The following is a 24007-nucleotide window of genomic DNA, read 5'->3' on the forward strand; positions in this document are numbered from 1 at the left end:
TACTAAAAATACACAAATTAGCCGGATGTGATGGTGGGCACCTGTAATCCCAGCTACTACGGTGGCTGATGCAGGTGAATCTCTAAAGTCATGATTAAGTGATTAAATTATCCTCCACAGGGCCTTGTGGATCATTAGTTTATTGAGGCTGCTGAACTAACTACATCTGGGCTAACCGCAAGAATCCCTTAGTTTTTTGTATTAATAACAGGGAGAGAGAGGCAAAGATAGGGAGAGAGAGGAGAAAGTTCCATAAAAGATGTGGGAAATGCCTTGAGGTGAATAATTTTAGAAATCACAAACACAAATTAAATCTGCTATCTCAGCCATTGAATGAGTTGATCCAATTATGAAATCAAATGTGCTTGACTGGGTTGATTCAGTCGTGAAACCAAATAAAGCTTCAGTTTGTATTAGAATATGCAGATAATTTGTAAGATAACTAGATAAGTATGGTTATTACCTTCAATTTTCAGACCAAATCAAATTCAGAACAATGAAACACTGCAGTGGTCATAACCATTAAGGAGTGTTGAATTAATTTCATTAACAATGTTTTCACTTAGAAATTGTCCATACTACTCTATTACATATACTAATAATAGCAATAATGACTAACATTATATTTATATTGTTAGTTATTAATATCTCAGTTATGTAATATTTTGCATGGGTTCCTTTGAGCCTTACAGGAATTGTGTGAGTTATTTATTTTATTTTACTTTTTTTTGAAACAGAGTCTCACTCTGTCGCCCAGGCTGGAGTTCAGTCGCATGATCATGGCTCACTGAAACCTGCACCTCCTGGGTTCAAGCGATTCTCCTGCCTCAACCTCCCCAGTAACTGAGACCACGGGCATGTGCCACCACGCCTGGCTAATTTTTGTATTTTTAGTAAAGATGGGGCTTCACCATGTTGGCCAGGCTGGCCTCGAACTTCTGACCTCAAGTGATCCATCCTCTTCAGCCTCCCAAAGTGTTGGGATTACAGGCATGGGCTACCGCACCCGGATGAGTTGATTATCATCATACTTACACTGTTGATGAGCCAGAAAAGGTAATATATTTGTTCAAATCTATTACTTATCATCTGTGTGTTAAAAGCTATAAATAGGTAAATTAGCCATTTCTATTCATCCTCAGGTATTATCTCACTGAATATTTTAATGTAATTTGTTAATGGTAAAATGTAGCTTTTTGACGTTAATAGATTTTTGTTTGTTCAATTATACTTTTAGCCTTGTATTATTGAAGTTTTTTCTACTTTTCAAATAATTTTCACAAAAACTATTAGAGTTGTTTCTCACAGTGATATATGTGTTGTCTCACTTAATAGATGAGAAGCTAAAGCCCAAAGAAAGTTAGCATACTTGCTTAGTACATTCATGAGTCAGTAGGGGTATCAGCACAAAATTCTCAACCTCTCTGGGTTCTTACTTCATTGTGCTTTCTATTTACTCCTTTCCAGAAGTTTCAAATTACGCATCATTTAGGGATAGTATAAAATTTGATAGAAGAACACACTTTTTTTTTTTTTGATCCACTGTTACATAACCAGAAAAACATTTGCTCTACTATGAAGGTGTAAAGGGACTTTCAGTTGACAGATTCTCTCCTTACCTAACTCTAGTCAGACTCTCCTGAACTCTCTTCACAAGAAGGCCCTGACTTTCCGATTTCCATGTTCATCTCTGCTTGGTCCAGTTTTCACAAGAATCCTGTTGAGTCAGTTTACAGAAATTCTCCCACCATTGATATGTGTGATCAAATTCCTGCCCCACTGCCCTGCCTCACTGTCAATATCTTATCACCCTGGCTGCCTTCAGTAATAATCCTGCCTAATCAATTTATCCACAATTCCCATTACTCTGATGTTTCCTCTTGGCAATTTTCCACCCACTGACTCCCACTTTGCTTCTTAGCTATAAATTTCCACTTATCCTTGTATTCAGCATACCCTGTATTAAGCTCAATCTCTTACCCCCATTACAAAACTTCATTGCAGCAGTACCCCTGAATAAAGTCTGCCTTACCATCTTTAATACGTGTCATGAATATTTTAACATAATAACTATATATTTAATATATAATTTTCAAGGATGAATTTCCAATGTTTGCTAATGTACAGGTATTAAGGATGGGGGATACCTGTGCTTTGTGATCCTTTATCTAACTTCCTGCACCTATAGGCAACATTGCTGCTAGATTGAGTCAGTCTTTTACCAGGAACTCAGATTCCAACTCTAAATCCTTCTAAACATATACATCATTGTAGGCAGCTGTAACAAATCAATCAAGTTGTCGCTTGAAAATATCTATGTATCTATATACACATGTACAGTTTGATTTATGCCTTTAGGCAACACACAGAATACATTTATTCTAAATCCTAAGACTTTTAAATACAGATAAAACTTTTAAACATATTGCTTTGTATTTTAAACATCCCCAAATATCAGTTAAACATAAAATTATATATTTTTAAAATTCTGTAATTCATTTGAATTAATTTATTTAAATGATTATAAAACTACTTTTCATGGTCTGTGCAAATACTGGGCTATTCCTCAAACCAGTCACCCACTTAATTTTCCTGACAGTTTACTTTACAAAAAATGGCCTCTATCTTTTTACAATGCTAAAACCATTGTAGGGATTGCTTACTATTCATCTTTCACTCCAGAGTGCCTAGGACAATTCCTATTGCATGGTCCTTTTTCAACCCATATTTATTTAAAGGATGAATACATGGAAGGAAAGGAGAGAGGAAGAAAGAAAGGATGAAAGGAAAGAAAAAAGATGGAGAAGGAAAAAGAAAAGGAAAGAGGAGATAAAAGGAAAAAAATGGGAAGAAGAAAAGATACGTAATTTAATTATGACTCAGAAATGGAAACATTTCATATCATTTCAAGAAGAATTCAAGGGGAATTAACATGAAAATCAACCTGTGGAAAGAAGTTGACTTATTGAATATAAGTATGTATGCTACAAAGTCACATTTTGTTAATTAGTTTTTCCATATATAAATAACCAAAGAGACCATATTTTTGCTTTAAGGAATATTCTTATTTTTACTTACATTCTATACATAAATCTGTCAGTGTTCCAAAACTGAATACTATCATTTTATTTCTCAAGGGTGATTAAGTTTAAGAGTAAAATGTGGTGCTTCACAGAACACTAAACAAAAATAGATGACAGAGTAATAAATTACTTATGTAATTACTACAGGTCGAGCATCCCTAATTCAAAATCCTGAAATCTGCAATCCTCCAAAATCTGAAATTTTTTGAGCACCCACATGACCCACAAGTGGAAAATTCCGCACCTGACCTCATGTGATTAGTCACATTCAAAATGCAGACACACAGCACAGTTTTTTTCAGCATCCCCGAGGGAAAAATAAAATTACCTTTAGGCTATGGTTATACTATGTATATGAAACATAAATAAATTTTGCTTTTAGTATTGGGTTCTATCCTAAAGATATCTTATTATATATATGAAAAGATTCTAACCCCTTCCCCACACACACAAAAAAATCAGAAATTTGAAACACTTCTGTCCCAAGCATTTTGAATGAAGGATACTCAACCTGTATAATAATTTAGTAGGTTAATGCTTACCAGGATGTCTTTTCCAGCCCACTTGCATTCATCTCTTCTGGTGTAAGATACTGGCCACACAATCTAAGGACAGAGAATAAACATTGTTTTATGTCAACTAAGTTGTCTAAGAGATCCAACACCATATAGTCTTTTAGATGACATTGGGGCAACTGAAGTAAAGAAAGTTCCATAAAGACTGTTTCAGGAAACTTTCACTTTAGACCTTCCAGTGGCGCCAGTTAATTGGTGTGAACATAAGTCATTGATTCTCCATCTACCCAATAGCCTTTGCTATATATAAAAGTTGAGCAAGAGAGAAACTGGTGTCGACAATAGATCTAAGCAGTGTAGTATGGCAAGAACTAGCACACAGATTGGGAGAGGGAGATCTTGAGAGAACGTGAGAATTTAGTGAAGAGAAGTAGAAACTGGCATAGAATAGGGCTCAGATTCTTCTAAATTAGTCTTTATCATGAAATAGTGATTTTGCAGTTTTAACATTTGGGTGCTTTGGATACATTTCCCTGAAACAAATCTCAGCATGACATTTTAGAATAAGTAACTGAAAGGATTTAAAAAATACTTAGAATGGAAGCTTCTCTTTTTTCTCCTCTTTACTTTTTTTTTTTTTTTGGAAGGAAAATATTTAAAAGTAGCATGGTATATGTTAGAGAAATAAAGGTAGATTGAAGAAACAAACAAATAGCTCTAAAAGACAATCACCCTCTCTAATGTGGGCTAAAAGACTAGTTGAGAAACAATTATTTGTGTTTTTATCCCTCATATTTAGTCTTCATCCTTCCAAAACGTCCCATATTGTGTGAATACAGTGACAGTAGTAGATGAACTAGGATGTTAATGGTGGCTTGGAGGACAGTGGATTCATCCCCCCAACAATATTAATCCAAATACTCTCATTTGATTTTAATATAAAATCCCCTGAGCAATTCCAATGACTCCTATCTGTATAGGGGCAGAACAGTTTGGGTTTTTTTATTCATTTTTCCTTTCTAGTAATATTATGAATAGTTAATTTCAGTGGGAAAAAAAGTCATATATAAAAAAACAGAAATGATGGCACTTAATCATTCATGTCTGCTGGAAAGCTTTTAGTCTAAAATGACTGATTGTCATTCATTTGGGAACCTCTAGATAATTCAATATAAATGATCATCAACTTGGGCAAAGGCTATGATATTCAATCTGGAGAATTACAAAGCAAAACAAAACACATTTACAAACAAGGATTTGGCACATATTGAAGTAGTGTATGATGACTTGATAAATGCATTTCAGGTCCATGTCAAAACAATATACCCTAAAAATTATTGGATAGGCATTCATTTTTAACATTAAGTTCTAAATTTGAGTATTCTTTCTATCTTATGTGCTTTCCTTTTCACATTTGCCTGCATATGTAAATTAAAATTATAGTTGAGTTGTTCCACAGGCTTTTACAAAGTAGTCACATAAAAACATTCAAGAATTCAAGATCAGTAAATGTATCATTCTGATAATTAACATTACTCTGACTACTGAATTTCTAGAATGATTGCTGGGCAATCCCAGCAGTTGAGTCTTCACATTGGAGATGGAAAGGCAAGGGGATCTATTTTTATTTAAAGTTTATAATGTAAGAGGGTAAAACATAACTTTTCTCTAGGGCATAACAATAATAATATATAACAGTTAAGATTTACTGACTTTCATATTCAGCTTTCCAGCTAAATTGTGCTGAAATCACTGATTGTTAAAACATATATATGTTTAAAAACAAAAGTTACAATATAAAAATATATATACTTAAAAAGACAAGTTGTTTTCTCATAGTTTCCTAGCTCTTGTTGCTTAATTGTTGAGACAGTATAGACTTCATTTTATGATTCTCTGTGATTCTTTTATCTAAGTAAAATATTTATAAACAATAATTTGTATAATATTCATGCTAAAAATTCTTAGACTTAAAAGGGCCTTTTAAGTTTCCAGAGTTCCAGGGTTAATAATAATAATAATAATAATAGCAAAGAAAAGTTTAGAAATCTGACATGAGTAAAATAAATTTTGATGTAGAAATGTTCTTTTGGAGAGCAATTTAATGAGGGTAAGTATAAGCCAGTGGAACAAAAGTAAATGTATGTTTAATAGTCTTTTAAGTATTCATTTCCATAAAGAGTAATTACTAATGTTTTGGATGGATTTGTTTAACTGTTGGTGGTTGGAATTCTCTTTTTATTCTTTGCTCACAAATTTCTCAGTTAACTATCTAAATTTCTTATTCTCATTTTCAAAGTGCTTCATAATCTATTTTGTACTTTTTCATCCTTATGCCTCTACACTTCCACTCATGGCAGGCCCACTTACACATGTTATGTAATAAGCATTTATGCTTTAAAGAGATTGTACCCTTTTATCAAAGCCAAGAATCTTTCCACAGTTCTTCCAAACCTGAACATGCGTTTTTGCCTCTAAGAGGGATTTGCCTAGTATTTGCCCATAAGATTACTATTTTATCTTTACTGTTAACCTTGTAAGGTCATCAAGAATTATTAATAACAAACCATAAATCTCCTGTAGTGTTCATCACAATAGGCGCTTAGAAGAAAGCTATTTGGACATTACATATACATAGGTTAAAAGGAATATTAAAACACTCCAAATATATGTATAAACAGATTATTTATTCATTTATTTATTTATTTATTTTGCGACAGGGTCTCACTCTATTGCACAGGCTGGAATGCAGTGGTATGATCACGGCTCACTGCAGGCTTGACCTCCAGGGCAATGATTGTCCTGCTGCAGCCTTTAGGCTAGCTGTGACTACAGGCATGTGCCACCATGCCCAGCTTATTTGTGTATTTTATTTATTTATTTATGTATTTATTTTGTAGCGACAGGGTTTCACTATGTTGCACAGGCTGGTCTCAAACTCCTAGACTCCAGCAATCTGCAGGCCTTGGCCTCCCAACCTGCTGGGATTACAGGTGTGAGCCACCATACCCAGCTGATATAAATTCTTAAGTAAATTGGGTTCATTTGTATAAACAATGTGATATAATTAAAATAAATAATCTGTTTGTAATAGGATGTTTTTAAAATTAGAAATATACCCTTTATTATTAGTAGAATGATTTTAAACTCAAAGGCAAGTGCTATAACAAGAAGATCACGATTTTGGACAAATCATTTACCTTGTAATTCATTACTTTAAAATAGTTCATTTTAAGTATATTTGGTAAAAGATACTGTGATATATTCTGAGTGTACAAATGGCTGTAGAATTTTTCTTAGCTTTAAGATTTTTATTTTATAATTTGATTATTTTCAGTTTTGGAAATAATTGAATAGTTTAACCACATTCAGAATATATAGTCACAGAAAAATGTTAAATAAGTTAAATATATAATCTTAGGTATTCTATGCTCATAAAGCTATCTATCTGTAGATATATACATATATGAATATCACAAAATGATAAATTATTATAAATACCTACAATTTTAACTGATAAAATTTCCTAAAATCAATATATCTAATTTTTCTTCGTCGACTTAGTGGTTTTTTTTTTTTTTTTTGAGACTCAGTTTTGCTCTTATCACCCACGCTGGAGTGCAATGGCATGATCTCAGCTCACTGCAACCTCTGCCTCCGAGGTTCAAGCCAGTCTCTTGCCTCAGCCTCCCAAGTAGCTGGGATTACAGGCACCCATTACCACACCCAGCTAATTTTTGTATTTTTAGTAGAGACAGGTTTCACCATGTTGGCCAGGCTGGTCTTGAACTCCTGACCTCAGGTGATCCACCCGCCTTGGCCTCCTGAAATGCTGGGATTACAGACATGAGCCACCGCACCAGACCTATTTTGTGCTCATTTTATAAAGAATGGTTTTCTTTTGGTAAAACAACAACAAAAATCTGCTAATTTTATGATATTTTCAAAAGACTAAGATAAATACTTATCATTTCAGAAAAACAAATGAATAACCAGTATTTTTAGATAATAGATAACAGGCATTTATTCCTATCATCTGAGGGGGCTTTGAAATCAATCGAATTGAAAAATCAAAATAGAAATACCCGAAGTGATTTTTAAAGTTGGCATATCACAATTCTAAAATACATTATAAGTGTATTACCATTTTATATGACTCTATATATAATGAATCAAATTTCTTTATGCTGTGGTCAGATTTTTAGTGTTTAGGTAATGGAAGAAAAGAAAATGTCTTAGGTTTATGCTATACTCTATTAAAAATGTAAATCAGCTTTGAATTTAAAACTGCATTTTATCCCAAAAGCAACCCTCTCCAACCAGAATAAAAGCTTTTAAAAATTCTGTCACTTCTTAAAAATTATCATCAAATCTGCTATTGGTTGTGAGTAGTTGGGGCACCAGTTCAAAGCCCTCAATGTTAAGAAGTAAAACTAATACAAATAGAAACAGACAGGGATGTATTCCAAAATGAAATTCTACTATTACCTTTATGAAAGCTACTGCATAAAGACCTTTATTCTTCAGATAATTATTATCAGAAATATTGACTGTGATAAAATGGTTCACTTAGACACAACACATATAGACTTAGTAGCACAATTTTCACTAATTTGTCAATCTATGTTTATATCTGTTAAACTGTATAGCTTATAAAAGGCCGGGCGCGGTGGCTCACACCTGTAATCCCAGCACTTTGAGAGGCCAAGGCGGGCGGATCACTTGATCAGGAGATCGAGACCATCCTGGCTAACACGGTGAAACCTCATCTCTACTAAAAAAAATAAATAAATAAATAAATAAAAAATAAAATTAGCCGGGCGTGGTGGCAGGCACCTGTAGTCCCAGCTACTCGGGAGGCTGAGACAGGAGAATGGCGTGAACCTGGGAGGCAGAGCTTGCAGTGAGCCAAGATCGCGCCACTGCACTCCAGCCTGGGTGACAGAGCGAGACTCCATCTCAAAAAACAACAACAACAACAACAAAAATATAGCTTATTAATGAAATGAGCCAGAAATACTATAAAGAATAAAGATAGAACTTATATCCTGCTGATGTCTGCATGACCACATTTTAAAAAATCTGATACTTTGATCTCCTAGATCAGGGTTTGGCAAATTTTTTGTTTAAAAGGCCAGATAGTAAATCATTTTTGTAGACCAGTTGATACCCTTTGTAACTATTGAATTCTGCTGTTGTAGCACAAAAACAGACATAGGCAATATGTCAATGAATGGGAGTGCTTGTGTTTCAATAAAACTTTATTTACAAACACTGATAGCATGCCAAATTAGGCATGTGGGTAATGGATAGATGAACTCTTCATTTTCTGGAAATACAGAGAAATATAAATTTATACCTACACACATATAAATAGTTCATGAAGTCAATTATGATGTATTGCTATGATGGTTCAAGTATTTACTTTTATGTAGGAAAAATAGATATGAAAGGATAAGCTGAAGTTCATATTTCTTATAATGATTACTGCAAATACTGTGGTTTCATCCTTGATATTTTTTGATTTATTGCATCCATTGATTCATTACTGTCATTTTTATTTGCATCAGAAAAGACAAACTATTAATTCAAAACAATTTTCTGTCAGTAATCATGCTTTTAAATAGCTAGAGAATTATCTATAACTTGAGAGGCTTCAAAATAACTATAGTGCATATATTAGAATACTGATACCTTTTGAAAATCCTTGATATTAACCAGGTCGAATGAAAATATGTGATCCTTTGCTCCAACATACAGCCTACTCCGTTCCTCATCCAAAAGGAAGGTATGATAACTGGAGCTGTTGGCCAAGCCATTGAAAGTGATCACATTGTTGGATTCCAACATTTCTGCAAGGTAACAAAGCAAAACATTGGGTATTAATGTGAAGCACTATATAAGCATAGACTGTTGGTACATGGTAACCTGACTATATTGACTGCTGTAGTTATCAATCAGTGCTTATTCTTCAGGGTACTAAGAAATATACTGGAACCAAAACGTGTGCATTTTACTTTTTTTTTTTTTTTTGAGATGGAGTTTTGCTCTTGTTGCCCAGGTTGGAGTACAATGGCGGGATCTCGGTTCACCACAACCTCCCGAGTTCAAGCGATTCTCCCACCTCAGCCTCCCGAGTAGCTGGGATTACAGACATGCACCACCATGCCCGGCTAATTTTTGTGTTTTTAGTAGAGATGGGGTTTCTCCATGTTGGTCAGGCTGGCTTCGAACTCCTGACCTCAAGTGATCCTCCTGCCTCGGCCTCCCAAGGTGCTGGGATTACAGGCGTGAGCCAGTGTGCCCGGCCTGCATTTTATTAAAATGGGAGTTATATTCCTATTTGCTGGTTTCATACTTAATATGGTGCAGTCCTAAAGAAGAGAGGAAGTGAAATAACTTGTCTATACACACTGATCTGGCAGAATTTATTTGCATGTAGTAATGGATTAGAATGATCAATATTGTGTATAAATGTATTTAATTTTACAAAAACTTTTTAAAAGTGGTTTCATTTGTTCCAAGCCATTAGATAGAAGGATAAGCACAGAAGCTAACAAAATAGGAATGTGGGGGAAACATCCGGTTTAACCTCTTAGGTTCCTTGAGGCCTCTTTTATTTGAAATATTTTAATATGTCTTTTTGATCATTAAATCATTCACTGTACTGCCTAAATTCTTTCAAGCATTTTGGAGCTGACATATAGGAGAAACTGAGATGAGGCTTTCATGAAAACATGAATTAAATTAATTTTACCATCTGACTTCAATTTTTCATTTGTTTTTGCTCTCCAATTTGCTTCTGCTGTGAATAGGCAAATACTAAACAATATACCTATACTTTAGTGACAGGAACACTTTCAGATTAAAAATAACATTAAATATAAGTCCATTTTTGTGTTTGGAAGCTAATTAATTATTGGCTTCTTAAAAATATGTTTTGCTCAATGCACGCACACACGTACACACACACACCCCACCCCCATGGGATAGAATTTTTGAGGATTCTCCAAAACTGTATGTCCTGAATCAGTGCTTTAGATTTTTCAGGTGCACACTTAGTAGGAAATTTTCATCAGCATCCAAAAAAATGTAGAATGCGATATGCCTTCCGAAGAGAGAAAGCTGCAATGTAGACCTGTCCTCTGTTCCAGCTGTTAACATCAGGAAACATATATTAGCCATGTGATCGATTGCCTTGCTTTATCTATTTGTCCTACTGACCTCTTCATTTCATCATTTTATCATCAAAAATATGATCTCAACAGAGAATAAAATTCATACTCTTTAACTTAGCCCTAAAGGTCAGGTCACTATCATTTAAGTTTAGACCCTATCCCAGTACTTCTCATGTCCTCTATCATGCGGGAAACCATGCACTGTGCTCATTCACTCCTTGGCCTTTGTTGCTATTTTTCCTGACTCCAACAGCTACAGAATAGAGCCATGCTTAAAGCTAGTTCAAATGCAACTGCCAAGAAATTCTCAGAGAGCTTCCTGTTACATTTTGCTTGAATTACTCTTATAACCTGCATCCCACTGTCAATTATTGCAATCTTATCTACCAGAATGAACATTCCCTCAGGAAATATATAATTAATAGCTCATCATGCCTAACTCACATTTTTTTTCATATTACCTGGTCAACAACATAAAATGGAATATCTATCTTTTTATATATTTACCTATCCTATAGACAAAAATTGTTTACAAATTGTTAAAAGATATTTTTCTCATTTCTTCATGAGAAATAGTATAATACTAGGCTGGCCTTACTCCCTACCCCACCCCACTCTCCACACACACAAAAAAAAGAAGAAGGGGAGGAAGGAAGGGAGGGAGGGAAGGAGGGAGGGAAGAAGGAAGGAAGGAAGGAAGGAGGGAGGGAAGGAGGGAAGGAGGGAAGGAAGGAAGGAAGGAAGGAAGGAAGGAAGGAAGGAAGGAAGGAAGGAAGGAAGGAAAAGAGTTTTTATTCATGTGAATCACAGCTGAAATAAATGAGAGCTGTTAGTCTCCAGAGAGGAGGGACAGAAAATCCACTACATAATATCTAAATTGAAATGGCATTTATTGGCTGGACACAGTGGCTCACGCCTGTAATCTCAGCACTTTGGTAGTCCAAGGCGGGTGGATCACGAGGTCAGGAGTTCAAGACCAACCTGGCCAACATGGTGAAACCCTGTCTCTACTAAAAATACAAAAAAATAAGCCGGGCTTGATGGCGGGTGCCTGTAATCCCAGCTACTCGGGAGGCTGAGGCAGGAGAATTGCTTGAACCCAGGAGGTAGAGGTTGCAGTGAGCCGAGATTGCACCACTGCACTCCAGCCTGGGTGACAGAGCAACATTCAGTCTCAAAAAAAAAAAAAAAAAAAAAAGAAATGGCATTCATTTCATTGGCATCCAAAAGATTACAAATGATCAATGCTATGCTACCCAGAGTCAATAAAAGTCTGAAATTTCAGGCACTCTGAGTTGTGTGAGGATGGAAACGGGCTGCTGCCAGAGGCACGGGCTGTATCACTGGATATGTTCAGGCCCTGATTGAATGGTCATTCAAAGAGATCTGTTTATCAAATGGATGCCCTTCATCCTTACTTCCAATTCTAAGATCTGTAATTCTACCTTAGTTTCAGAGAGGCCAAACTTTAAAGAAAAAAAAAAGCCCACAAACTAAAAAAAAAAAAAAAAAAAAAAAGCCACCTCAGCCTAAACCAAATAATTACATAGAGATATTAAGCAATGAAAGGGCCATGTAAGAGATACGAGAATGGATTTTAATTGCAAATGCATAGAAACTACATAAGGGATCTCTAAGCATCAATTGGAAGAAGTTGTAGGAAAATAAATACTATAGCTATAGATTTTGGAGTTATACAGTTATAAGTAAGAACACAAGCCATCACCACAGTACTTATTTTTTAGATGTGCAAACTAGGACAAGTTCCTTAAACTCTCTGGCCCCAAGTTTTATAGAAGATGGGATGAATAATGTATCTTTTAAGAGTTAATGTATCTTTTAAGAGTTACTGAGGTGAAATTAGATAATGCCTATAAAAAGACTAGAACAAGCATTTCCTAGTAAGCACTCAATTAAATATTTCCTGTTTGTATAAGTAGAGGTTAAATATTTGTAGGTTGATCTTCTTGACCAGATGTAGCAAATTACAGTCCAGATGGAGTAGACTGAAAACTATATATATATATTTTCTTTTTTTTTAACCTATCTTACTAAGTGTCCTAACTTGTAAACATCAGTAATTTTGTATGGTGGAGGGAAAATAAGAATAGCAATATGTTTTTTGATTTACACTAATATTAAATGTAATGGCATTTTAAGAACAATGAAGTATTCCTTCTTGTTTTCCAGTTTATGTATTTTCAATTCTAAATAATAAAAGGAATGACTTTCTATATCACAGTTCCAAACAATGAAAATATTTTCCCAATTGAAAAATATGTTCCAGGGTGAATTCTGTAAATTAGTTTGGACAGAATTACTGTTTCCTACGTACAGACAACTTACGGAAGTTTTTGGTGGCTTATGTATGAAATCATCATGAAAACAAACCACAGTTTTAAACTGTTACTTCTCAACAGTTTGATTTTTTAAAAAAGACAATACTTTCCTGGCATATGTGTTAGCAGCTGTCTTCCACTGCTTTCAAATGTGCTTAATTTTGTCTCATTATTCCTTTCACTCCAAATCCTTTAGATGTTCTTCTCCAACACGAGATTTTTATATTGCTTTATAACTTAGAGTCTTAAAAACTAATGTCAGTGAACAATACAAATTCTGGATTGCTTAGGTTATATCACCACTTTCCAGTGTGAGATTAAATAGAAATTGGGTGAAATTTTATTCAATAGATTAAATAGAAACATGGGTTAAAATCAGACACATTTTTTTTTCCAAACCTAGTTCTCAGATTCTTCAGTATTCTGTTTTCCTTAGTTAAATGCATGACTTTGATTTTCCTAGATGTAGAGACAATTAGCTGCCTCCGATATTAAATAACTTTGAATGTACTCCTTCAGAATTTTAAGTCTTTCTTTCGTTTCAGTTATGTATCTTACAATGACATAAACTGCTATGGGAACTATAGTAAAATTCAGTAATGTGAAATGTGTGTTATTCTTCCACCTTCTTACATCTTGCCTATGCTCATATTCAGTTAACAATTGTTGTTTTTAAAAAACAAGCTAAGTTTTTATAAAATTAATTTGACTATGGTGAATCTGAATAGGCCAAAGCTTTTAAAGGCATTAATTCTCTTTGAGTGTAATTGTTTTTCTCCGGTTGAGAGATTACTTCAACTTCTACATGCTGTGTCGAGCTATAAGAGAAGCAAATGTAGGATTGTAATTAAAGATGCCATTTCAGAACACTCTTTAATAAAGTATGTATTCTTAAATTTGGAAGGTGACTAAAGAAGCATTCTGTTCACTCCAGATTCACCAAAGGATTTAGTGTGTTTATGAGTTGCTTAATGACAAAATGGAAAACATACTGACTGTAAAACCAGACACAGACATGCAGTTTGTGCTCAATAAGTGCTAATTATTGTCACCATTCTTACTATTATATAAGACAATGAAGACGACAAGCTTTAGTGCATAGCTTGCGAGGCAGAAAAAATCAACTTAAATAATTTCAAGTAGCAGTGTTGTCAATTATAAATAAATTGTACTCTCTTGTGATGTAGTTTCACAAAGTAGAGGAGTCTCATGAAATTCAAGATTCTTATATGTAAAGTCCATTTGATAGATTTCTATTTAAGAGTATGTTACAACAGAATAAATTATAAATTATAATTGATCTCTAATATGCTACCAGTTAATCGTGGGAGAAAAACCATATTTTATAATGAGTCAATTTAAATTTTTATTCTATTTATTTATCTATAAATGTTCATATTTACTTTTCCCCCCAAGAATAATCATAATCTCTAATGTATATTTACTTTTAAAAAGAAGCATTTGAAGGGAGAAATTGATAGCAATCACCATCAGTTCCATATTTGAGATATTAATGGTTATTTTATAAACTAGTGTTCTTCTTATGCATGTGTTTTGTTAAATGGAAAGAAAAAAGACACTTGCACCAAAATCATGCATGATGATTGGGAACACTTACACAAAAATAATAAATGATGATTCACCCCTACATACCAAGACTGTATGTTTCCTGTTGTGTTCTGATTTTCTTTAGGATGAACACAGATTTACAAAGATGGTTACATTATAATGACTAGGTCAGATTCTCAAAAAGGCAATGAAATTAATACAGATTTCTGGTTTGCAAGAGTGCCCAGAACTAAACTTTTTATAGTGGGAGGAAGAACTCCTGTATATTTGACCTTCAATCCAGACAATATCCACCCTGTTCTTTATATTTCTGACTTCTGTTATATTTCTCTGTCTCTCTTTTTCCAAGTTTTGTAACATGAAAGGTAATAGGATCCCACCAGTTGCTGGACTCAAATGAATTGCCTGTATTCATTGATGGCTTTAGGCTTATGTCCTTTTTCCATGACTTGAACTTTGTCCTTTTCATAGAACAGTCAAAGAACCCATTGAAGTAGTCAAAGGCTGGGTCTATATGATGCCAAAACATTTTGGCTAAATGATGACCACATCTAGATATTTGTAAATATTGGAAAGTTCAGTAAGGTCCAACAGTTTTAGATCCTATATTTTAGTACTTCCTGGATTTTATTTTCAATTTCATGAACCAAAAAAGTTCCAGAATAGAGGCTGAAATGAAAGTTCACAACTTTTTCTTGCATTATAAGAACAAAAAAACAAAAGCAAGGACTATTTGCTATCATTGTCATTTCATTAGAAAAAAGGGGGTGGGAGCCATTTTATTTTATGAACAAAATGATCAAAATGAGCAAAAACATGAACAACGAATAATCTTCAGAGATAAATAAATTTGCATAATGGAAAAATTCAATCTATTTTCTTTATTTCACCAAGGACTAGTTTTTAACACTTTATTACACGCAAGATTAGGACCTTTCCACAGACTGATGTTTGGCAAGTACTGCTCTAAGGTAACTGTGTGGAGGATGAATTCTACTCCTACTATTTCTGGTCAGTGCATCTTGTCATTGCGTAGATGGGGCCAATACCAATGGGCATCTATATGCTTTTATTTATTTGGTGATGCTGAGTATATTCTCTTATTCTACAATGTTTGCTTAAAATATGCATCAAGCTTACACATCCTGATCTGTTACTAACTTTTACCTTGACTAGTCTCTCCAGCCTGTGCCAGAGGCCACAGCAGTCTATGAAACACAGCTCTACCACCTTTTCCTAGGACATGTTTCCAAGCTCTTCTTCCAACTTGTCCCTTTGTATTTGTTGATGTTCTGTACTCTAATGTCTCTATCCATGAATTTATGCCAGGATTCTCCCCTACCAGATGCTTATTTTTAGTTAATATGAATAATTGTTTTTACTTGTATAGACTTTCTTTTTTTTAACTTGTATTTTAAGTTCAGGCTACATGTGTAGCATGTGCAGGTTTGTTACATAGGTAAACGTATGTCATGGGGGTTGGTTGTACAGATTATTTCATCACCCACGTATTAAACCTAGTACCTATTAGTTACATAGCTTGCTTCTCCCCTTCCTCCCACCCTCCACCCTCCAGTAAGCCTCTCTGTGTGTGGTTGTTGTTCCCCTCTATGTATTGTTCCCCTCTATGTGTCCATGTGTTCTCATCATTTAGCTCGCACTTATAACTGAGAACATGCAGCATTTGGTTTTCTGTTCCTGCATTAGTTTGCTAAGGACAATGCCCTCCAACTCCATCCATGTCCCTGCAAAGGACATGGTCTCAATTTTTATGGCTGCATAGTATTCCATGATGTATATGTACCGAATCAAAGAACAAGATGCATGTACTTGAGCTTTGGACAACTCGTAAAAGTTCATTCTTAGCCCAAGCCCAGCTCCCATACTTCTAGACCCCACACAAGACACAAGTGTCCTAGGCCATGTTATCAGGGAGAGACACTATATTTTTCCTCAAATATGCTTATAAAGCTTCAAAGGCAGAACTATCTGTTATATGAATTTATTTTTCATTTTGTGTAATGTGAAAAGTATTTATGTAAAGTAAGTTGTTCATAATCTAATTTTATGATTCAGATTGACTTAACGGTCATTCACCTACTAAGTCAACAAAAACACATTTAGTCCATATTATGTATAACATGTAGACCTTGGCTAAAAACTATGTGGAGTATTAAGAATAATAAAAACCTTCATGGAAAAGTAGACAAATACCTTTAGAGAAGCAAAACCTAAATCTGTAATGGCAACAACAAAAAAAGGCTAACTATAGTTAAGGAAGTTAATAGGAGTTCATTCCCATTTTTTTCTCATGAGGAAATTGACTCAGATAGGCTATCAGGAATATCCTAGGTCACAGAGCTAGTATGATGTAGAGTTAAGATAACTATTTCCATCTGACATCAAAGATCTGGGTCTTTCTGCTTTTCTCCGTAAACCCTTCTAAGGAGGGTATATTTTGGAAAATACTAAGAACTGATTTTGGAAAAGTTTGTTACCTCTCACTCTCATATAATTTGCTTTAGCTAACAGCTCTTGCATATTTATATTATTTTATTTGCTCTGTACTTGGTCTTTTTACACAGTAATAACTTGGTGGCTAATCTTATCTACAACTATGGCTTTCACCACTAGCAGTATTTTGACATGTCTCAAATATATATCTTCCAAGAGATATTTCCCTCCAAAGTCCAAACAAAGACTTACTAGAAACCTCTATTTACATATTGTACAAACGTCTCAGAGTCTGCATGACTTAAACAGATTTCACTCCTTTTTCTTCTTTCCATTACTGACGTCATCACCTTTCTGTGTGTTTTAAGTTTGTTGTAAGTATCAATCATTACAGACCCATGCAAGCCAGACCCTTCTTCATCATTCACTAATCTGATCCATCGCTACAGTTTTGCTTAACACAATAACTTGCCCTGTATTTTCTTTTGCTTACATACTCACTGCCACTGTCCTAATTTAACTCCCCATAATGTCTTCCCTGGATTACAGTAATCATCTTCTTACAGAACTTCCTTTCCAGGTTTACACCAACAAACCATGTTATATACTGCCCCCAGAGTAAACTTTCTACAAAACACATGCACTTTCTACTGGTGAAAGATGACAGAGTAAAACCATGTGTACTCTATCCCCTTCCTTTGATTTTCATGAAAAGAAAAAAAGATGAAAAGTATAATAGGAAAATATACATATTAAATGAAGAAGTAACACCAAAGCAATATCAAATTATTAAGGAAATATTTCAAATATAGTGAAACTTGAAACATTTTGATATAAAATGCTGAGATCTGGCATGTCTCTCCGTATATTTCAAGTAGGATAGAATTAATAAGCAAAGGGTTAACAAATCATAGAGATTGCATCCATAGATGCTTTTATTACAGAAACAAACTCTAGGAGTCTACACGACTATAAGATTATTGGAACATGTCCATAAAGAGTGGAGGTGCAGACTGAACACAGTGGCTCAAGCCTGTAATCCCAGCACTTTTGGAGGCCAAGGTAGGAGGATTGCTTGAGACCAGGAGTTTCAGACCAGCCTCTGCAACATAGCAAGATCCCATCTCTACTTAAAAAAAAAAAGTTGCTGTGCGTGCTTCAGGCTGAGCAGGGAGGATGGTTTGAGCCCAGGAATTCAAGTTTGCTGTGAGCTATGATTACAGTGTGAGACCCTGTCTAAAAAAAAAAGAAAAGAAAAAGTAGAGGTATAGATAAAGCATAAAGCCATGGTCATCATCATTATTATCATCATTTCAACTAACATGGGCAAGCCAAGCTAGGTACTGTCCTAATCTCTCTCTCTCTCTAACACACACACACACACACACACACACACACACACACAATTTATTGTGTATGCATTATCCTTCTTCTAAAGGATATCACTGTAGGTAAATTAGTATGAGGGCAGAAGTGAAAGGTATGAATACCAGACTATCCCACAGGGTGTTTCCGATGGGGCTTCATGAGAAACACACCAATCACACCAGTCAAGATATGAAAAAATAATAATAATAATAATAAATAAAGTGAGGTGTGTTCACAGAAGAAAATATATTAAAGATCACAGAGTGTGCTTAGAGTCAAAACAACAAAAATCATAGGCTGCAAATTCCTCCAACTCATTTCCTCATTGTCAGAAGGAGGAAATAAGTTCACTAAAATGTAAATGAAGAGTATAGGAAAGAAGAGGAGTTGGCACAAGAAATAGAGGCTTAATTCTGGTTGCAAAAGTTACAAACTAAGTAATAATAAAATCTAATTTTTCGAAAGAGATGAATTCATTAATATGATAATAGAAATGAAAGATAAGGAAATAAAACATAAAAATAGATTGAATCTACAGATCAAAAAGTCTCTTACAGAAGTAATAATTAATAGAACTTATTAAATAAAGAATACATTTGGAATTTATGTGGAAAATTGAGTCACGTACAAGGGAAGATATCAGGTGGGCCTCATACTTGTTCAAAACAGCATTATTTGCCCCCAGACAGAAAAGCAATTCGCACAAATAAGCAAGTGAAAACATCTGTGACTCAGCAATTTGTCTTTCAAATGAGAGAGGCATCTCCAGTCATTCTCAAACAAGTGAATTTTAAGGAAATAGAGCAGACATTCAAGAAACTATAACAATAACAACTTCTTAATAATGAAATTCATTCAAACAAGGCGTGAATCAAAATCAAAAGAGAACAGATATTACATCACTTGCCTCCTTAAAACCTGGCTAGAGATTTTCATTATCTATGAGATTTGGGCTCTTTATATTTTACACACTCATTTGTTTTCTCCTTCACCAATAGAGTGTGCGTAAGTGTATATGCATGTGTGTTTACCCCTAAATACAACAATATATAAATATGTATTTTATTTACATACACACACAAGAATATTTCCAATTAGCTCGATGACATGCCATCTATAGTCTCACAGATTAGAATGCTCTTTATCTCCCCAGTGCTTTCCATCTTCCACCCTCACCTGCTTAGGTAAATTTATTCACCTTTCAAGACCCAAGTCAGCCTTCTCTTGTGAATTCTTGACCTTCTAAGGGACAATGCATCATGCTTTCTTTTATGAAGCATAGTGCCCTGTACATACATAGATTAATCACTGCTTTATCTCCTTAGCTCCACTTCTAGAGTTAAAATATGCTGCCTTTACTTATTTTTGTATGTCTAGCCCTAGAACCTACTCCTGGCGTATACCTAGTACTGACACACAGAAGCAAGTGACTCAAATGTAATTTGAACCACATTATTTTTTTAATGCAACAAAAATTTAGAAAAAGTAAATATAAAAATATCTAAGAAAAAGCAAATGTAGCAATATAAATTTTATGTCAGGATATACATTAGCTTTGCTAATTAAGTTATAAATTATGTTCAAATGACTGTTAAAATTATACCATTTAAACCTTAAATTATTTATAAACTGGCTATCAAATAACAGTTAAATGGCTAATATTTTTTCATTCTATGTGCTCAGCACTGTTATGGTTGTTTTACATACAATAATCACATGAATAAATTTCTTGAGAGTTCTGTTTTGCCAGCAGCATTAAACACAAAATCTACTGAAACAGCGAAGTAACTTGTTCTTTATATTTAATTTCTCTCAATTTTGGTATACCCTTCAAGTCACTGACATATAAATTAATGAGAAGACCTTTCAAAAATGTAATGCTTTTATTAAAACAAAGCACAGACCTACACCCACCACCTTTACCTTAGTACTGTCTCACTAACAGCAGTTTGCAGTCCCTAATCTTGTTTTGCTATCTCATTTTATGCCTGTTTCTGTAAGTTTCCACAATTTACTCTTTTCTAAACGCGGCTTGCTGCCTCCTGCTTCTAGTTGATTTTCCCTTTTCTTGTGCTTCAAGCTACAGTTAGAAGCTATCTCTCCCATCAAAGACTTGAGAATTAGCAGACATCTATCCTTCGATGGATGCCTCACTGTGCTTTCATTATAACACACAGTCATAAATTAATTGCATGCCACTTTTCTGCATGAGTATTAGAGTACACACATTAGTTCTCTTAGATGTAAAGGTTAGCACAATGCCATATGGGTCAAATTATACGTGGAGGAAATGGTTAACTAGATAATCAATCATTAAATTAAAGATCTAGAGGGATCTTTAGACTGTCTGAAGTCTGACTACTTGCATTTAGAAAAGAGCATACATGACTTTGCCATTAACAGTTGCAGAGGTCAGATTTAAATATAGGTCTCCTGGCTCCACATTCGATGCTCTTTCTAAATAACTTTCTGGAAAAATTGTGACTTTAATATTTCTCCACATTTTTTTGCTCTCTGGTCCCTGATATTGATAGTAGCCTTTTGCACAAGAATATAGGCAAAAAATAAAAGTTGCAAACAATTTACAAAATAACTAATGAGCAATATTAATTTTTACTTCTTGAGGGAATAACTAGAGTTTAAATGTAATGACTGCATAAAACAAGTAAATGTCATAATGTGGACAAAAATGGATAATTCAAACGTGCATTGCTATCGGTCACTCATTTTTGTGTGAGATGATTAGTCAGTAAAAATTCAGAATTAAAGTGTAGATTCTTCTTTTAAAATTCCCATTGGTTTTATTTAATGCTTTGAGTGATGGGCTAGTAATCTAGAAATTAAAACTTTGTTTTTGATTCTGCCTTATGTTTTAATTATTTATGAGACTCCTCTATAGGTAGGTCTCTGTTATCAGTCAGTCCACTGATAAGTGCTCATTAAACACCTATGAGTGGTAAGCATTGTATTATCATTAGCAAAGTGAAAAAGAGGAGGCTTCTCTGTTTCATACAGTTGAAATACTAATTTTTCAGGCAGTCTTGCTCAATTATTTACTGTAACACAGCACATGTTTCAGAGTGTTCTTCAAATAACCATATTTCACATGGCTACAAGAAAGCACGTGTTTTTTAAAAAAAGAAAGCACATGTTTTCTGACATTTACAAATTATATATACTACATTTTCTAGTAACAAAACAGTAGAAAATATTCACATATGGAGAAATAAATAGTGATAAACCACTTTGTCACCCATTACCTGTTGCATATGTCTACTATGAGGCATTTTTAAAACTACTTAAGAATGATTTATTTAAATTGTTCTAATGCTGAGCAAAATGAGTGCTTTTGGAGAAAGAAAAGTAGTATTTTATCCAGGATATTTCTATCACTTCCATCCCAAGATACATTTTGGGGAGGAAAAAAGTCTTCCTTATTCATTGACAAAAACTGATCTGTATGAGTGCAAACATACTAGAGAACATATTCCTATCAGTGTTCATGGGTGTCCCTTTTCTATGTGAGGCAAGCATGTATTTCATTCCCAGAGTGAGAAGAAAGAGAGCTCAGGAGATCACTTAGACATACTCAAGGATCAATCAAGTAAGCAGATCAGAGAGACAGGCTTGTGTGGCTGGTGGTAGGAATTACCTAAACCGTAGATTTGTCTGACAACAGGTGCTCAGTAAATACTTATTGAATGAATGAGTACATGGATTACTGAATAGTTGGATAAAGTAGATATGTTTATGAATGTGCAATAGTGCATATGAGTTAGATAGCTCATAATTTATCATGCTGCTCTTACTAGCTTTACTGTCTTCATTCTTTACAACATGCCTGGTGCTATAAGCAAATGCAATTTAAATTTGTCATTTTAAAAAATAGTTGTTTACCTCAGAGGTTATTTTTTTCTCTCTCTTTTTCTTACTCTCACTCTCCCTCTCTTTTTTCCTTCCTTCCTTTTTGTTTTTGAGACAGTGTCTCACTCTGTCACCCAAGCCAGAGTGCAGTAGCATGATCTTGGCTCACTGCAACCTCCGCCTCCTGGGTTCAAGGGATTCTCATGCCTCAGCCTCCTGAGTAGCTGGTATTACAGGCATGAGCCACCATGCCTGGTTAATTTTTGTATTTTTTTTAGTAGCAACGGGGTTTTGCCATGTTGGCCAGGCTGGTCTCGAACCCCTGACCTCAGGTTATCCACTCACCTTGGCCTCCCAAAGTGCTGGGATTACAGGCATGAGCCACCATGCCCTGGCTCCTTTTTTCTTTTCTTTTCTTCTTCTTTTTTTTTAAAAGAGGCTTGTAGAGAACATTGATATGGCATTCCTAGCTATGTCCTGCACCTATATCTAGAATAAATACATTTTGATTATAAAGGCTTCCCCATAAAAGGATTTTGTTTGAATCAGAGCTCCGTGCAGAAGGATGGAAGGAGATGGGAGAGCAATATGTTGAAAACCAACAAATTCAAAGAATTTCTAATGAACAGCATACAACGTAGTCCGGGTACATTGTAATCTTAGTCACAATAATGTCCTATTTATGATAGCACACTATAAATCTGTCTTCCCCAATAGTGTGCTTTAATTTTGGAGTGGACACATTTTGGAGTTTATGAAGTCAGATACCCTAATGACATTTGTACATAACAATTCATTGATATATTATAACTTTTCTAAGTTGATCCTTGAACAACATGGGTTTAAACTGTGTGCCTCCACTTATATTTGTATTTTCTTCTACCTCTGCCACCCCTAACACAGCAAGATGAATCCCTCCTCTTCCTGATCCTCCTCCAGCTACTCGACAAGAAGCCGCTAAGGATGAAAGACCTTTGTGATGATCCACTTCCACTTGAAGAGTAAATATTTTTCCTTCCTAATAACTTTCTTAATAGTGTTTTCCTTTCTCTAGCTTACTTCATTAGAAGAATATAGTGTATATAGTACATAGAACATACAAAATATGTGTTAATTGACTGTGTTATGGTAAGGTTTCTGGTCAACAGAAGGCTGTTAGTAGTTAAGTTTTTGGATAGTCAAAAGTTATATGTGGATTTTTGACTGCACAAAGGGTTGATTCTTTTAACCCCCACCTTGTTCAAGAGTTAACTGTATATACAAATAAAAACAAGGACAAATTGGATTATCATGTAGATAAGTTGGACAAGATTAAGTTCTCCTATATCCAGCTCTCCCCAAGTAATTATTTAGCAAAAACTATCTGAAAGTATTAATTCTAGAATTTATTTTGATGGCACAGAAAAAATAAATAGCAACTTAAGGATTTTATCTTAATTGGCAAATGAGAAAAGATTAAATTCTTCCATTTTGTTTCCAAATACTTTCTTGCTATTAATGTAATTGTCTACAATTGGGTCATATTTAGAAATGTTCTAAGATTGAAGTTAAATATTATGTGAGCCAGGTTTGGTTTAAGACCCTTAAGGACAACTCATGATTCCCTTGAATGAAGCTAAAATTCCAGCTTGTTTGTT

The 24007-nt window shown here is 34.5% G+C and overlaps 1 protein-coding gene across 7 annotated transcripts in view; it reads right to left on the reverse strand.

The window, feature by feature from the left end:
* The window catches only part of SEMA3A (semaphorin 3A), a 553763-nt gene that overhangs the window by 165329 nt on the left and 364427 nt on the right, over positions 1–24007 (reverse strand). For all 7 annotated transcript variants that reach the window (XM_034964343.3, XM_063606267.1, XM_063606269.1 and 4 more), the window contains 2 exons: positions 9293–9450; positions 3626–3688 (listed from right to left, as the gene is read on the reverse strand). In XM_034964343.3, coding sequence (XP_034820234.1) covers positions 3626–3688; positions 9293–9450 — 221 coding nt within the window. The remainder of the gene's footprint in view (positions 1–3625; positions 3689–9292; positions 9451–24007) is intronic.

Source organism: Pan paniscus, chromosome 6 (genome assembly GCF_029289425.2).
Source record: "Pan paniscus chromosome 6, NHGRI_mPanPan1-v2.0_pri, whole genome shotgun sequence".
Taxonomy (NCBI): domain Eukaryota; kingdom Metazoa; phylum Chordata; class Mammalia; order Primates; family Hominidae; genus Pan; species Pan paniscus.